Source organism: Aythya marila (assembly GCF_965140915.1).
Source record: "Aythya marila genome assembly, chromosome: 16".
Classification (NCBI taxonomy): domain Eukaryota; kingdom Metazoa; phylum Chordata; class Aves; order Anseriformes; family Anatidae; genus Aythya; species Aythya marila.
Genome location: NC_139057.1, coordinates 404,397 through 418,530, shown reverse-complemented (window position 1 = coordinate 418,530; position 14,134 = coordinate 404,397). Strand labels below are relative to the sequence as shown.

The window sequence follows — 14,134 nt, the reverse complement described above, 5'->3', positions numbered from 1 at the left end:
CTCCCCACCACGCTGCCAGCCCCACAGCCCCTCCTGGCCCCTTAGCACCCCTCGCCCCCAACCCCTCCTGACCCCCTCCCTCCCCACAGCACCCCTGTCCCACACCCCCATCCCTCCCACGGCCCCATTCCCTCCATGGCCCCACGTGCCTCCAGACCCCGTCCTCCTGCCCGTGACCTTGTCCCACCACCCCGGCCCCTCCTGCATCTCCCCCATGCCCGCAGCAGCCCCGAGCCCCCACTCACCCCCTGGGCACCACGGTGGCAGCGGCGCAGCACAGCGGGTGGGAGAGGCAGGGGTCAGTGCCGGGGGGCGGCGGGGGGCGGGGTGGGGCAGGATGGGGGGCGGCGATGCCGTGCAGCACAACCTGCCCCATCCCGGGGCAGCTGCGGTGTCCCCGGGTGCCCATCACCCCCAGCCCTGGGGTCGGGAGCTGGGGGCTCCGGGGCCACACTGGGCACCCCACACTCACCGAGGTGAAGTCCTGCAGGACGGGGGGGGGGCAGGAGGCCAGGTCAGCCCCGCAGCCCCCGCCCCGCAGCCCAGCTCAGCCCGGCCCTGTGCCACACTCACCTTCTTGGTGGCCAGGGCAGGCTCCTGCTGCAGGAGGTGGCTCAGGACGGGCAGATCCCCGCCGGCTGCTCCCTGCAGCCATTCCTTCTCCACCGGGTCCAGCTGCAGACGGAGACCTTCAGCACCGCTCCCCAGGGCCCCCGGCGAGCCCCAGGCCCGGCCCAGCACTCACGGCCACGGGGCTGGCGCCCACGCTGCTGCTCCCATCCTCGGATGCCTCCCGGGCGTCCTGCTCACCGTCCTCCTCGCCCGGCTCCGGCTGTGGGTCAGGGCAGTGCCAGCCTGCGGGGCTCTGGCCCAGGCGCAGCAGGGGCTCGGTGAGGGGCCATGCCCGCATGGGCGTCCCCCAGCCCCAGCATGGCCGTGGGAGCAGGGAGAGCCCCAGGGACAGCCCCAGGGACAGCCCCAGGGACAGCCCGGCCACAGCCCTCACACCCCTGCCCCAGCCCGTGGGGTGCCTGCAGCCCTGCTCCCCCTGCTCACCGCCGCGCTGAAGTCCGTCACCAGGATCTGGGGGGGCGCAGCCCCGAGGGCCTCGGCCCCCGCTGGGGAGCCCTGGCACAGAGCCACGGTGTCCGGCGCTGCCGCGCTCGGGGGCAGCCCAACCTCAGCGCCGTGTCCCTGGCACTCGGCACGGCTCGGCCTGCGGGGCCGGGCGCAGGGTCAGCAGCGAGCAGGGGGCACCGCAGCCCCAGCCCCGCTGCCTTGGGGCCGCCCTGCGCCCTGCTCCGTCACCCTGCAGCCATCGCCCTCTCCCTGCAGGGCCCGGGGCCCTCTCTCGGTGCTGGCCGCCCGCCTGCGCTCCCAGCCCCGAGTTAGGAAACGGTTAACGCCGCCTGCCTCGGGCCTTGTGCAAGAGGCAACCGCTGGCAGGAGGCCGCAGCTGGAATCCTGTCGGGAGGGACGGAAGGGAAAGGGAAGGGGAAGGGGAAGGGGCCCTGCCGCTGCCCCGGGACCCTTTGTCTGGTTGGGACCCGCAGGCTCTGGGGTCATGGGGGGGGGGGGGGGCAGCAGCGCAGGGTCCCTGGAGCCCCCCGAGCCGCCCGACTCCTGCTCCGCGCCACCCGCCCAGACGGATTATCCCACAGGTTGTATCCGTCGTTAAATACCGACTAATAACGCTCTCAGGATATTAAATATGTAACAAACCCGCTTAGCGCTGGCTGGGGACGGGAAGGAGAAGGTCACTGGGGCTAATGAGCCCCGCAGCACCCCCGGGCTCCCTGCGGGCCTGCGGTGACAGCGGGAGCCACGGGGCCGAGGTGCCCCAAGCCAGCGCCCACCCTGGCCCCAAGACCCTACTGCACCCCATGGCCGAGCCCCCCCAGCACCCACAGCCCCTGACGAGGAGGGCCCTGGCACCCTGGCCCCGTCTGCCCCAGCCCCGTCCCGTCCCCACCTCGGGCTGGGCCCGTGCTCTCCGGCTGCCCCAGGCACGGCCGCCAGGACGCCTGCGCCACCGGGAGGGGACGGCAGGGCCGGACAGCCGGGCTGCACGGGGAGCCCGCCGGGCCCCACGCTGCCACCACAGCCCCGTAACCTTGTCCCCACGGGACTCCGCCAGCCCTGATCAGCACAGCGGCGCTGCGGATCCGCTTTATTAGATAATGGGGCTGTAATCTAGGAAAGCGCCTGTGGATTGCTGCGGTGTTAACCCTGCACAGCACAGCTGGACGGGGAGGGATGTGGCTGCCCCCAGACACAGCTGGTGGGCACGGCCAGGCCCCAACCGAGCAACAGCGCTCACAGGTACGGCTGCAGGGGGATGCGAGCACGGCCGGACACAGCCCAGCTGGGACAGGGCAGGGCCGTGGCGGGGCACTGCCAGCCCGCGGGCTGCTGGCCACCAAGAGCCTGGCTGCACGGCTCGGCAGGAGGGACAGCACGCAGCGCCGGGGGACAAGCAGGGAGCAGCGCCGCTGGCAGGGGCAGCAGAGCCCAGGCACTGCAGGGGCTGGGTGTAGTGGGAGCCCCGGTGCTGGGCCAGTGGCCCCCTTCACAGCCCAGCTCTGCCGTCCCTTGCACAGTGGGCACAGGGCTCAGGCAGTGCAGCTCCTGCTGAAGTTGGGTGGTTCCAGGCCTTTTTCCCCTCTGCAGATAATCAGTTTAATGCAAAAGCATAGAACTAAAACTCTGAGATTAGCTGTTATAATCACATGTAAATACTTCCAGACAATCCGCTCAGGGAGGGGCAGTGTTTGTAGTTTGGGACAGAGTTACACGGGATTTAGGCTGTTTACCACTCGATTAATTTCATGACTACAGCCCCGAGCCCACCCTGGTACCAGCTGCCCAGCTCACTTCCCAGGAGTCAAGGTCACTGCGGTAGGGAGACGTGATAGCACGGGGCTGCGTCAGGCAGGACCCGGCCCCAGAGCAGCACCAAGGCCGCTGCCTCCCCCCGGCCAAGGCAGGCTCAGACCCCAAGGCAGCACACACACAGGTTCCAATCCCTTTTTATTCATAAGCATATTCAAAGCTCAAGAACATGAGAATCGAACCCCTCCCGTAACCACCTACAAACCAACTCTGCAGCAGAGTCCATCCCTCTTCAGAAGAAAAATAGAACATATTCCACCCCTGCCTCTTCCTATTTCGGGTTCCTCCAGTCCAAAGCCCTACTGCCGCCTGCCTGCAGGCCGGAGGAGCCAAAGGAGGGAAGGCTGCCCTCGCGCCAGGACCCCATGGCCAAGGCTGCCGAGGGGGAGCACCGGGCTGAGGCCGAACACGCCTCACGTCTCGCACCGTACCGTGTGGCTGTGCTCGGCCCCACAGCTCTCCCGGGATCCGTGTGTCCAGGCAGACGCTGATTTGAGTCTGGCTCACACAGACATGATTCAGGGAAAGGGATTTCAGACCATCAAGTGCAACAGGCAAAGAGACCGGCTACCCAGGAGCGCTGCCCCTGCTCAGCCCGTCCCGGTGCCGTGGCTGCAGCAGTCTCTGCTCGAGACAGCTCCCCTGGGCCAGGGACAATGCGCAGGACCCCGGCTGCACGCAGCAGAGTGGCTGCACACCCTTGCTGGCGTGCACTCAGGCACGTCCCTCGTAGCCCCAAAGCGATAAGGCAACTGCTGGCTGGAGAGGCTCCTGCCTGGTGCCGCTGTCCTGCTCAGCACGGCTGTCCCTGAGCGTCGGCCAGGCCTGTCCCCAGCGTTAATCTGCCAGCGTGATGACATCGTAGTGGATTCCCTGCTGCAGCTGCTGAATCTGCTCGGCTGTGGCCTCCGCGGTGAACACGCCCTGCGCCTGGGCCATGGCAGCATCAGCCACTGCTGCAGAGGAGAGGGGGTCAGCGGCTCCTCGCCCTGTGCCCGAGGGCAGGGCAGGGCAGGGCAGTGCCTGGGGCCCCCTCCACGCTCACCCCCTGCCTGCAGGGAAGGGGCACGCACACAAGCCGCACCACCCAGCGCAGCACCCTGCCCCCACAGCAAGGGGGCTGGTATCAGCAAAGGCCTCCCCTCAGAAACCAACACCAGGGGCTTCCCAGAATTACAGGGACACAGGCAGCAGGACAGCAACCCAACCCAGCCAACCCCATCCCAGGGCACAGGGGCCCTGCCAGCTACAGCGAGAGAGCAGCCTCGGGCATCCCCAGCCCCCTGCAGGACCGGCACCCTGGGAACATGGGGAAGAGAGGAGGGCAAGAGCGAAGCCAGAGGTTGTCCCTGGGATCCTGGTCCTACCTGAGACTGCTGAATGTGCAGCTGCTTCCAGCTGAGCCTGGGTGACAAGCTGCTGCTCAGGTGAGACAGGCATGTACTGGATCTGCAGGGAGGAGAGAAGACAGAGGAGAGTCCAGGGCTGCACAGCGTCCCTCCTGGAGTGCTGCCCTGGCCACAGCTGCTGCAGCACACCACTAACCCTGCACCTTCTATTTCATATCCTTCCCTCTGCAGCTGCGTGCTCAGAGCCCATCTCACTGCACCCCATCAGCTCCAGCAACCTGCCTTACCTGTGGCTCCTGGAGGAACTGGCTGCCTTGTTCATACTGTATGTGGGTGATCTGACCATCCTGTACCTGAGGATGAGAGCTGCAGTAAGGCTGGGTTGGGGATAGCAGGCTTCCCTGCCTCCCAGGGCTGTGACTTGAACAGAGCAAGGCACAGAGAGAGGAGGAGGAGGACGCCCAGCCTTGTGCATGGGTCCCTCACCAGCCTCATGCACTGTGCCAAGGGAGCAGCCAGCCTGAAGCTTACCTGGATGTGATGTCCCTCTGGGACAACGACGTACTCGTGGGGAAGCAAGTGCTGTACACCATCCTGGGCAATGATGTATTGAACCTGCAAGCACAGGGGTTCAGAACCAAACAGGTCACCACTGCCCACTGCACGCATCACAACAGGGCCGGTTCTTCTCTGGCTTCCGTGCCTTTCCCCCCCCCCCCCCCACGTCTCTCTGCTGTTGCTGTCCCTGCTGCAGCTGCGTGGAACGTCTCGGTTCCGTGTGCTCTGGGACTCGTGCAGCCACCCTCACCTGGTTGTCAGACGTCACTAAGTGCTGCACTGTCTGGCCGTCAGCGGTTGTGATCTCCTGGATGTAGGTCGCCTCCTCCTGTCAGGCAGTGAGCCCAGCCTCAGTGCGGGCCGGCCCCCTGCCAGGAGGGAGCCCGACAGCACACGGGCAGCGGCCGGGCAGCGCGGGGCGGTGAGGCCACGACTCACCTGGCTCGTGATGCTCTGCTCCTGAGCCACGATGATGTGCTCCTGCCCCAGAGCCTGCTGCAGCCGCTCAGGAGCCAGCACCGCCTGGCCCGACTGCAGAGCCGCTGGAACGGGGAGAAAGCTGGTGGGACACTGCTGGCCCCTGTGAGTGCCCAGCCCAAGGAGGACAGCACAGGCCCTCGGCTCTGCTTGCTGAGGGCAGAGGCCAAATGAAACTCTCCCAACGTGAAGGAACCTAGAAGCCACCATGGGTAAAACCCAGACCTCCACCCCAGCCTGTAAGCTCCACTTCCCATCCCAGCTGTGAGCTGTTCACAGCACCGCTCGCTGCTACCTGCACGTACCCAGCCCTTCAGAACCACGTGCAGCAAACACCGGGCCCCTCGGCTGGCAGCAGGCAGTGCCTGTGCGGGACTGCTCCCAGCACTGAGCCCCTGCAGCTGACCAGAGCACACTGACACTGCCCTTGCCTCTGCACCCACCGGGTCCTGCTGCCACTGGCAACCCTAACCTTCAGCAGGAACCTGTCCCTGACCAGTTCCAGCCCTGCAGAGCCCACAGGCTGGGTGAAGCACCACGCAGGGCTCTGGCTGCAGGAAACCTGCAGGTCACCCTGGTCAGGGCACGGACACATCTTACTCTGCAGGGTGGCCAGCGTGTCCTCGTCACTGTTGAGTATGATGGTCTGCTGGGCAGCAGCTGCAGGTGCCCCCGGCCTCTTCCCCTCCGAGCTGTGCAAACGCTGCATGTGGAACTTGAGGTGCCCGTTACGGTTGAACCTACAGGAGAAAGGGAAACGAGGTGGAGTTTGTCACGGGCAGTGCAGGACCTCTGTGCTGAGAAGAACCTGCCTACAGGTACCACAAACACGTCCAAGGAAATGGCCTGTCTCAGATCCTAAAGCTTTTCCATTGGCCCCCAAGTACCAACCCCCCCTATGCAGAAGTTCCTTGGAGACTAAACCAGGACCATCTGCAGCAGGATCCCAAAGGGCCGAGCCTCCTCAAACAGGATGTTGGGGGTAAGGTCAGTGCAGCCATCTCTTTGCTAATATCCCACCCATCTCCTCTCAAACCTCAGCTCTACTGGATCTCTAGAAGCAGCAACAGCCCAGCAGCATTCACCCACCTCTGCCCACAAATCTGGCAGCTAAAGGGCTTCTCGTTGGTGTGCGTTAGCATGTGTCTGCGCAGGTCTTTCTTGTTCTTGGAGGCAAAGCTGCAGTGGGTGCACTTATGTGGCCGGAGGCTGGCATGCTGGACCATGTGGCTCTGGGGGCAGAGAGAGAAGAGCACGGTCAGGCCCCTGCTCCTCCACACCGCCTGTTCCCAGGGCTGCTCCACCCCGGGTACCTACCCGGACCTCCGGCCAGAGGGCTGCAGTGAACGGACAGTCGGGACACTTGAAGGTGCTGGGCCCAATGTGGGCTCTCTTGTGACTCTCCATTTCTGCTCTCCCTGTGAACATGGCTGTGCAAATCTTGCATGAAAACTTTTTGGCTGTGGAAATCTTGCACGAGAGCTTCTTGGCTGTAGAAACCTTGCACGAGAGCTTCTTGGCCATGCCTTGGAGCGCAGGCCACTTGACCTTTGGGGATGAGCCTTCCTGCCCTTCGGAGGTCGGGGATAAAGCTGAGTCCTTCTGGAGCTGCCTGGTGACACACTGCACCAGGGGCCACTTGACGCTGGCTGCCTGTGCCTCCTGGCCCTCTGCTGGCAAGGGAAAGGCAGCATCTCCGCTGAGAGGCTACGAAAGAAACACCAGTCACACCCGCTCACGCTGCTGCCCAAAGTGGAGAGAAAGCCCCCCCTCCTCACCTCCATGTGATGGAGCTGGCTCCCTGAGACACCGGGTGACATGATGTAGTGATTGTTATGGTCCTTCAGAGCCTCTGTCATCACAGCTTCGCTCACCACAACTGCACGGGACGTCTCTGCAGGGCTCTCCTCCTCACCGCTGGCAGAGGACAGGGTCAGAGCGGGTCTGCCTCAGCCCCCTCCCCACTTGAGGTCTCCTCATTCGAGGTCAGAGGTGCCTCTGTCTCCCCACTCCTCCCATAGAGCTGACCTGTACAGCGTGCCTGGAGCCTGGATCTCCTCACTAATGGGCGTGATGATGCTGTACTCTGTCGTCCCACCGAAGGGGATAGTGATCTGCTGCAGCTCTGAGCCACCCAGGGTCGCCTCCTCATAAGCCTCCTGCACCAACGTCTCCCCAGGCTCTGCCATGTGCAGCGTCACCAACTTCTGCTGCTGCTCAGAGGAATCCAGCTCTGCCCCTTCCTCCTGTGCCTGTGGCTCACAGGTGGTCTGCACCTCTCCTGAGTCATCTGGCTTCACTACTGCCACCTGCGGGGGAGGACAGCAAGTCAATCTCAGGAATACAAGGCTCTGCACGATGCTCCTCTGAAGGGCAGCGGAGCTGGGCACTGCAGACTGTGGTGTGCTCTGCAGCAGGCACGGCCTCCCTCAGCCCCCCTCACCTGCAGCGAGCCGGTGGCCAGCTCTCGCTGAGTGCTCATGTTCAGCAGAAGATCCAGGGCAGTCTGTGTGGCAAGTTCTGCCGATCCAGCCACGCCTGGCAGGTCAGAAACAAGAGTCAGGGTCAGGCACAGCGCTCACCCACCTCCTCCTCATCCCCACCCCTTCCCTGGGAGCTCACCTTGTTCGTAGATGATAGTGGCTCCCTCCAGGGAATCCTGTGAAAGGATGGGCGGCTCTGCTCCAGGCACAGCCTGGACCGCCTGGTAGGTGATGGGGCCAAGAGGGACCTGCAAGAGAGAGAGCAGAGCGCTGCAGCACGGCCGGGGCAGGCGAGCCCCAGGGAGGGAGCCAGGGCACGGCAGAGGCACTCACCGGCGGACTGGCCTCAGGCTCAGCCGGGGCCTGCACCTGGCTGTGCTGCTGCTTCAGCTCCTCGATCTGCTGCAGGGTGAAGAAGGGGCGACGGCGGCAGGGTGGCTCCTCAGGGTGCCTCTGAGCCCACTCCTCAAAGGAGTCAGCGTGGCGGCAGTGCACGTGGAGGCGCAGGTTCTTCTTGTGCTTGGTGGTGAAGTGACAGAACTCACAGGCAAACGGCTTCCCTCCTGTGGGAGGCAGGGCTCAGGAGGGGTCCCCACGGGACAGCAGGACAGCAGGCATGCTCCCAGCCACACGCTGGAGAAGCAGGGCTGGAGGAGGGCAGGGGGCAGGGGGCAGCTTTTCTCACCCGTGTGCTTGACGGCCATGTGAGAGACCAAGAAGTCCTCCCGGAAGGTGGAGTACTTGCAGAAGCTGCATTTGTAGGGCTTGTCGTTCATGTGCGACAGCTGGTGGTTCAGCAGCACTTTTTTGTCCTCACAGACGTAGTCACAGAACTCACACTTGAACCTGCCAGGACAGCACCGTCTGTCCCACGGGCAGCAGGGCCCTCCTGCCCACCCCGAGACAGGGAGCCCAGGGCGCTGGCTGTACCAGGGCCCGCAGCAGCTGGGGCCAGGCTCCTACCTGCGGTTCGCGATGGCCTGGATGTGTGTCAGCAGGTGCATCTTGAAGGTGTAGCGCTTCTTAAAGGACTTCCCGCACTGCAGTGGAAGAAAGCAAAGCAGCGTCCACCTCCTGCCCAGCCCCACTCGCTGCCAGCCCCCCCAGGCCCACCCTCTCACCTTGTCACACATGTGTGGCTTCTCCGTGCTGTGTGTCTTCATGTGCTGCGTGAGCCTCTTCTGCATGGGGTAGATGCGGTTGCACACGGGGCACGGGAAGGAGTTCAGCTTTGGGGGCTGAGGGAGAGCACAAAGATGAGCTCATGGGGGCCAAGGGGGGGGTCATCGATTTCCTTGCCCCTCTCCCCACCACAGGACCTGGGCTGCCTTTCCTTGGCTGATCCAGAAACACTGCCTTCACCGAGGCACCCAGAGTTTGTGGAAGACCCAGACATCCCTCTTCCCACATAACAGTGCCAACGGGGAACTCAAACTCACCGGATCAGCTCTCTTTTTCCTGAAAAAGAAAGAAGAAAATCCCCCCATCAACCAGATCCCGAGTCTGAGCTCCCTTGTACCTTCCACACCAGAAGTACCAATTTTGGAAAGGGGCAGAGGTGAGGGGAAAGGGCAGCCGTGGCTGCACCCCCAGGGCAGGAGCAGCAATACTAGCGCCCTTCAGCCAGGCTGCCAGGTGCTCTTTAGGGCTTCACTTCACTTACCTGTCCCGACTGTGCACTGTGGAGTGTCGGATGACGTCCTTCTTGTACACGCTGGTGTAATTGCACTCCTCACACTTGTAGGGCTTGCTGCCTACGTGGTTGAACATGTGCTCCTGCAAGAAGCAGGGAGGGTGCCGTGAGACTTGTGTCTATGAGCTGCCCTCTGCGGGCATGGGAACAGGACAGTGCTCACCTTGAGGGAGGACCAGCGTCGGGAGCGGTAGCTGCACTGAAGACACTTGAAGAGCTGCGGGTTGTTGGCCTCGTGTGAGTTGACGTGGAAACGCAGATCTTCGTGCGTGAGGAAACGGGAGCCACAGATTCGGCAAAGGTAGGGCCTCATTAAGGGCTTGGGTGACTTGTAGTAGTACCTGCGAACACGGGGCTGGGATCAGAGCTGTGGTGGCAAGCGAGGGCTGGACCGGCCCTGGGCACAGGCCAGAGGGCCCAGCACTGGCTCGGCACACACCCCTCACCTGCGCCCCATGTACTTGCGGTATTTCTTGCCCAGGAAGCGTCGGGAGGGCCGGCCTCGCCTCCTGGGGACGACGTCTGCCTCTTCGGGGCCAGTGTTGGAGGAAGGGTCCTTGTTCTCCGAGTCAGACTGGCTGATGCTGGGCTCTGCTAGGCTCTCGCTGGTCCCGTTCTCCAGGCCAGAGGAACTGGCTGCTTCCGAATTCTGCAGCTCGCAGCCGGGTGTGCTTTGGGACGTCACTAAGGGCTCCACCTCCTCTCCTACTCAACAGGACACAGCAAAACTGTCACACACCGTCTCTGTGGGCTCCCAGCAGCTTCCACGCCACCCTCTGCTCTGACCCAGCAAGGGGCTGCTGCCTCCCGCTCACCTTCAGGCACGTCCTGGGACGCGTCCTCCAGGCGAGGAAACTTGCGGGGTCTCCCCGGGCGCCGCCGCGGCCTCTCCTCGCTGGAGGTGGGAACGGTGCGGCTGTACTTGGGCTGTCGGCTGCGGGGCTCATCCTCAGCTGGGTTATAGTCACTGTCCTCTGGAAGCAGGTGGCCCCACACATCAGAGAGAGATGAGGGGAAAAGCTAAGCTATATAAGAAATGGCGAGAACGAGTCCTACCTTCGGGGTCATCAATAGCTCCAGCATCCATGATGTCATCTTCCTCTTCTTCCTCTGGGACCTCCTCCTCCGCAGTCTTTGGAGCAGAACCTCCCTTTCGTGGACGTCCTTTCTTCAAAGCCAAAGCTGAACCCACTGCCACAGAGAACAGGAGAAGTCTCTACCTGATTGAGTAACAGCACGGGTCTCTGCACTTCTATTCCTCCTCTTTAATTCCTTCCCTGAGATCATTTTCCCTCGGTTCTTACGAGCGGCAGCACTACACACACCTGGCTGGAAGTGCCGCTCCTTCATGTGGTTGATCAGCGTTTTCTTGGAGACACTCTTGTACTGACACATCTTGCACTTGAACTGCTGCACCACCACCACCTCCATCATCTCTTCCAGCGTCTCCATGTCTGGCTGGTCCAGCTCCTCGCCGCCGTCTGCCTCTCGGACCTGGTCTGGCTGCATGCGCAGCTCCAGCGCTTCCGACGGCTCCGAGGGGCCCGGCTGGTCAAGGCACGTGGAGGTCGGACCATCGGCCACAGCTTCGATTGCCAAGCTGCTGGCCAGAGCAGAGGTGGCCATCTGGGAAACCATGGGGGCACCTGCAACACCAGAACCAGCTCAGCCGAGGAGCAGATCGTGAGCTCAGTAACAAGCTGCTAACAGTCAGCACATCCTTGGTGCCTCTATGGAGGCTGTGTCCTCTCCAGGCCCCAACCCTGCCCCGCGTCCCGCTGGGAGCATCCCCCAGCAGCACATGCTTTCTCAAAAAATACCCCATGGTTTGTTATTTTTTTTTTTCTCCATTACTGTGAACCCACTGCCAAAATGGGAACAGGCTCAAAGGCAGAGAAATCCACCACTGGAATACCCCAGGTGCACCCTTACCATCGTCAGGCCCTTGCAGAATGAGGTACTGGGTCGTCTCTGCTCCACCATCCTCAGCACTGGTCACGGCTATGCAGCCTGGGGGTGGAAAGGAGAGGAAGGGATGAAAGGACGGCAGCTGCTGGCTGTGGGGCTGCAGAGCTGACACGGCAGGCATCACTCCCGAGTTCAGACAGGAATGGGAACGGCGCAGGGAGGTCAGCCAGAGGCAATACTGCCACACAGCCAGGAGCAACTCAGAAACCTGCCAGCTGCTGAGGCGAGGCGAGGTAAGGGACCCTCGCTGAATGAGGTGTGTACACACACGTTTCCCCTCACCTCCCATGTCTGTTTTCCCAAGGTCTGGCACAGCAGCAGCTCTTCTCACCCTCCCAGCCCCATGGCCCCAACCCGCCTGCGTGCAGGGACAGCTGACAGATCTGCCACCAGCGCGAGCAGCTGGGAGCACGCACTCACTCTGGATGATGTCAGGCCCGATCGTGGACTCGATGATTTTGTCTATGGCAGAACCCAGGTCCGAGGAGGTGGACGCGGTGGAGTCCGACACCATCGTGGCCCCATCAGTGATGACGCTGGAGTGGACCAGGACCTGTGGGGACTCTGACACCATGATGGACTGGCTCACAGTGGAGACGCTGGAGACCAAGGTGGACTGGGCAATGGAGGATGAATCCGGCAGGTAAATCCGGGGAATCGCATCTGTGCTGGAGCTGCTCTCCGACACCTCTTCCTGGGCAACGACAACAGCGAGGCCACAAGGGATCAGCCGAGAGACCTCTGCTGGGGGGCACAGCCCCGGGACGGCCTCGGGGCAGCTCCTGCCGAGCCCCCGAGCCCCGGGGCTGCCGGGCAGAGCCCCCCGCGCCCAGCCAGGCGGGCACCCGCCCCCTCCCCGCCCGCCCCCGCCGCCTACCAGGGCCCCGCCGCTGCTGTCCGAGCTCTGCCCCACTCCGGAGTCGTCGGCCCGGGACAGGAGCCCGGGGGCGGCGGCGGCGTCGCTGCTGTCCGCGGACACGGCCTCCGAGCTGCCGACGCCCAGCCCGCTCTCGGACGGCTCCTCCCGCGCCGCCCGCGGGGCCGCGTCGCTGCTGCTCGGCACCTCGCGCTGCTCCATGCCCGCCGCGCCTAGGCCCGACCTGCCCGGGGCACGGCACCGTCAGCCCCCGGGCCCCGGCCCCGACCCGGCCCCGGCCCCGGGACCCCGCCACGGCCCGGCCCGCAGCGGGGGGGGGCCGGGGGGCACCGGGGGGGTCCCGGGAGGGTCCCGGCGGTGCCGGGGGGGTCCCGTTCCCCGCGCCCCCGCCCCCTCCGCGCCCCGCGGCCCCGCCGCCATCTTCCCTCCCCCCCCCCCGCCGCCTCCGCGCGCGCGCACACGGCGGGGCGGCCCCGGGGCGCCGGGCGCCAGGCCCCGGGCGGGGGAGGGGCCGTGCGTGGGGGGTGCGCGGCCCGTCCCGCTCCCGGCGCCGCCGCGGGGCCGTCCCGCCGCCCGCCCGCGCGCTCACCCGGCCCCAGCCGCCGCCGCCGCCGCGGGGCCGCCCCCGCCGGGCCCGGCATCGCGCCGGCCGCCATCCCCCGGCCTCGCCGCGCCGCGGCCCGAGCCGGGACTACTTACCGCCCCGCCCACACGCCCCACGCTCGCCGCCGCGGCCCCGCGCCCCTCGGCTCAGCCCGGCCCCGGCCCCGGCCCCGGTTCCGGCCCCGGCCGCCGCCTCCCGGACCCGCGCGGCGCCGCCCGGCGGCCCGGGGTGGGGGGGGCGCGGCGGGGACTACTTCGTGCGCGGAGGGGGCGCGGAGGCGGCGCGCGGTGATGGGGCCGTGCGCGGTGACGTCACGAAGCGGCGCCCGGGCCCTGAGCGGCGGCGTCGCGCCGGGTGGCGCCCGTCACGTGACGCGGGGCGGAAGCGGCGGCGCCGGGAGCGGGACCGGGCCTGAGGCGGCGGCAACGGGACCGGGACCGGGAACGGGAACGGGAACGGGGACGGGGACGGGACCGGGGCGCTCGCACAGGACGGGCCGGGCCGAGCCCGCTCGGCGGTGTTGTCCCCGTGGAACCCCCCCCCGGTCCCTGTGCCCGTCCCGGTGCCGCCCCCGCCCCCGCCCCGTGCCCGCGCTGCCCCGGGGCCCCCTGCTCGGTGTGGGCCTGGCCCGGCCGCCCCCCGCTCCCCGCCGCCGCCACGGGGCCCTCAACGGAGCCCGCGGGCAGCGCCTCGCGCTCGGGGACGGGTTCACACATCGCAGGGCCTTGCTGCAAGGGTCGCCCCTGTGTGTTTTGTTTAAATTTTATTTATTTTTAATTTAATTTAATTTTATTTTATTTTATTTTACTTTATTTATTTCCCCGTGGCGCAGCCCTGGTTTGCCCACTCTGCCCTGCACTGTGCCTGTGCCGCCCCATCCCCGTGTCTCACCGGGCCGTGGGCTCTGTGCTCAGCCCCCGGTGCCGCTGGCTCCGTGTCCCCTCAGGGCCGTGCCCGCAGGCAGCCAGACCTGGCTGCCGGCACGAGGCTGGCGGTGGCCGTGTGCCAGCTGCAGCAGGACGGGCAGTGCCTCATCTGGCACGGTGTGAGCAGCCAGCCTGCCCTGCCAGCACCCCCATGGGCGGCTGTCGGGCGCGTGGTGTGCGGGGTCAGCGCGCTGCACCGACCGCCTGTGATGCCTCTGGCCCGGGACGAGGAGGGCCCGGGGTCTGTCCCGTCCCTGAGCCCCTTGCTCCCGTCAGGGTGTGGGGCAGCGCGGGTCCCCCAGCACGG

General features: G+C 65.4%; 2 protein-coding genes across 4 annotated transcripts; both read right to left on the bottom strand.

Moving 5' to 3' along the window:
• Positions 1-206: 206 nt before the first annotated feature.
• On the bottom strand, positions 207-1,743 carry LOC309884295 (uncharacterized protein). Of its 2 annotated transcripts, none has more exons than XM_082773120.1 (5): positions 1,309-1,430; positions 1,057-1,216; positions 746-865; positions 574-675; positions 207-484 (listed from the first exon to the last, which is right to left on the bottom strand). In XM_082773120.1, the coding sequence occupies exons 1-5, from the start codon at positions 1,317-1,319 to the stop codon at positions 242-244; spliced, it is 636 nt and encodes a 211-aa protein (XP_082629246.1). In that variant the 5' UTR covers positions 1,320-1,430; the 3' UTR covers positions 207-241. The 2 variants fall into 2 exon arrangements, 1 of the variants encoding a protein (XP_082629246.1); XR_014318600.1 differs by lacking the exon at positions 1,309-1,430 and adding an exon at positions 1,723-1,743 and having other exon boundaries at positions 219-484.
• A 1,378-nt stretch (positions 1,744-3,121) lies between these two features.
• ZNF335 (zinc finger protein 335) lies at positions 3,122-12,669 on the bottom strand. Of its 2 annotated transcripts, none has more exons than XM_082773462.1 (27): positions 12,298-12,669; positions 11,841-12,114; positions 11,385-11,462; positions 10,778-11,098; positions 10,509-10,643; positions 10,268-10,426; positions 9,899-10,157; positions 9,616-9,793; positions 9,423-9,535; positions 9,199-9,217; positions 8,881-8,997; positions 8,723-8,799; positions 8,445-8,605; positions 8,093-8,322; positions 7,899-8,007; positions 7,720-7,814; positions 7,305-7,585; positions 7,055-7,193; positions 6,594-6,983; positions 6,366-6,508; positions 5,877-6,016; positions 5,238-5,341; positions 5,050-5,127; positions 4,773-4,856; positions 4,529-4,594; positions 4,260-4,341; positions 3,122-3,848 (listed from the first exon to the last, which is right to left on the bottom strand). In XM_082773462.1, the coding sequence occupies exons 1-27, from the start codon at positions 12,496-12,498 to the stop codon at positions 3,730-3,732; spliced, it is 4,152 nt and encodes a 1,383-aa protein (XP_082629588.1). In that variant the 5' UTR covers positions 12,499-12,669; the 3' UTR covers positions 3,122-3,729. The 2 variants fall into 2 exon arrangements, with proteins under 2 accessions (XP_082629588.1, XP_082629589.1); XM_082773463.1 differs by having other exon boundaries at positions 9,914-10,157.
• Positions 12,670-14,134: the final 1,465 nt, after the last annotated feature.

Excerpts from the sequence above, each read along its gene's own strand:
- LOC309884295 (XM_082773120.1), bottom strand. Across the intron at positions 866-1,056 it reads TGACGGACTTCAGCGCGGCG|AGCCCCGCAGGCTGGCACTG; the intron begins GTGAGCAGGGGG and ends CGCCTGGGCCAG. Across the intron at positions 676-745 it reads TGGGCGCCAGCCCCGTGGCC|CTGGACCCGGTGGAGAAGGA; the intron begins GTGAGTGCTGGG and ends CTCCGTCTGCAG.
- ZNF335 (XM_082773462.1), bottom strand. The coding sequence starts at position 12,498 with ATGGAGCAGCGCGAGGTGCCGAGCAGCAGCGACGCGGCCCCGCGGGCG. Across the intron at positions 9,536-9,615 it reads GACGCTGGTCCTCCCTCAAG|GAGCACATGTTCAACCACGT; the intron begins GTGAGCACTGTC and ends TGCTTCTTGCAG. Across the intron at positions 5,128-5,237 it reads AGCAGAGCATCACGAGCCAG|GAGGAGGCGACCTACATCCA; the intron begins GTGAGTCGTGGC and ends ACTGCCTGACAG.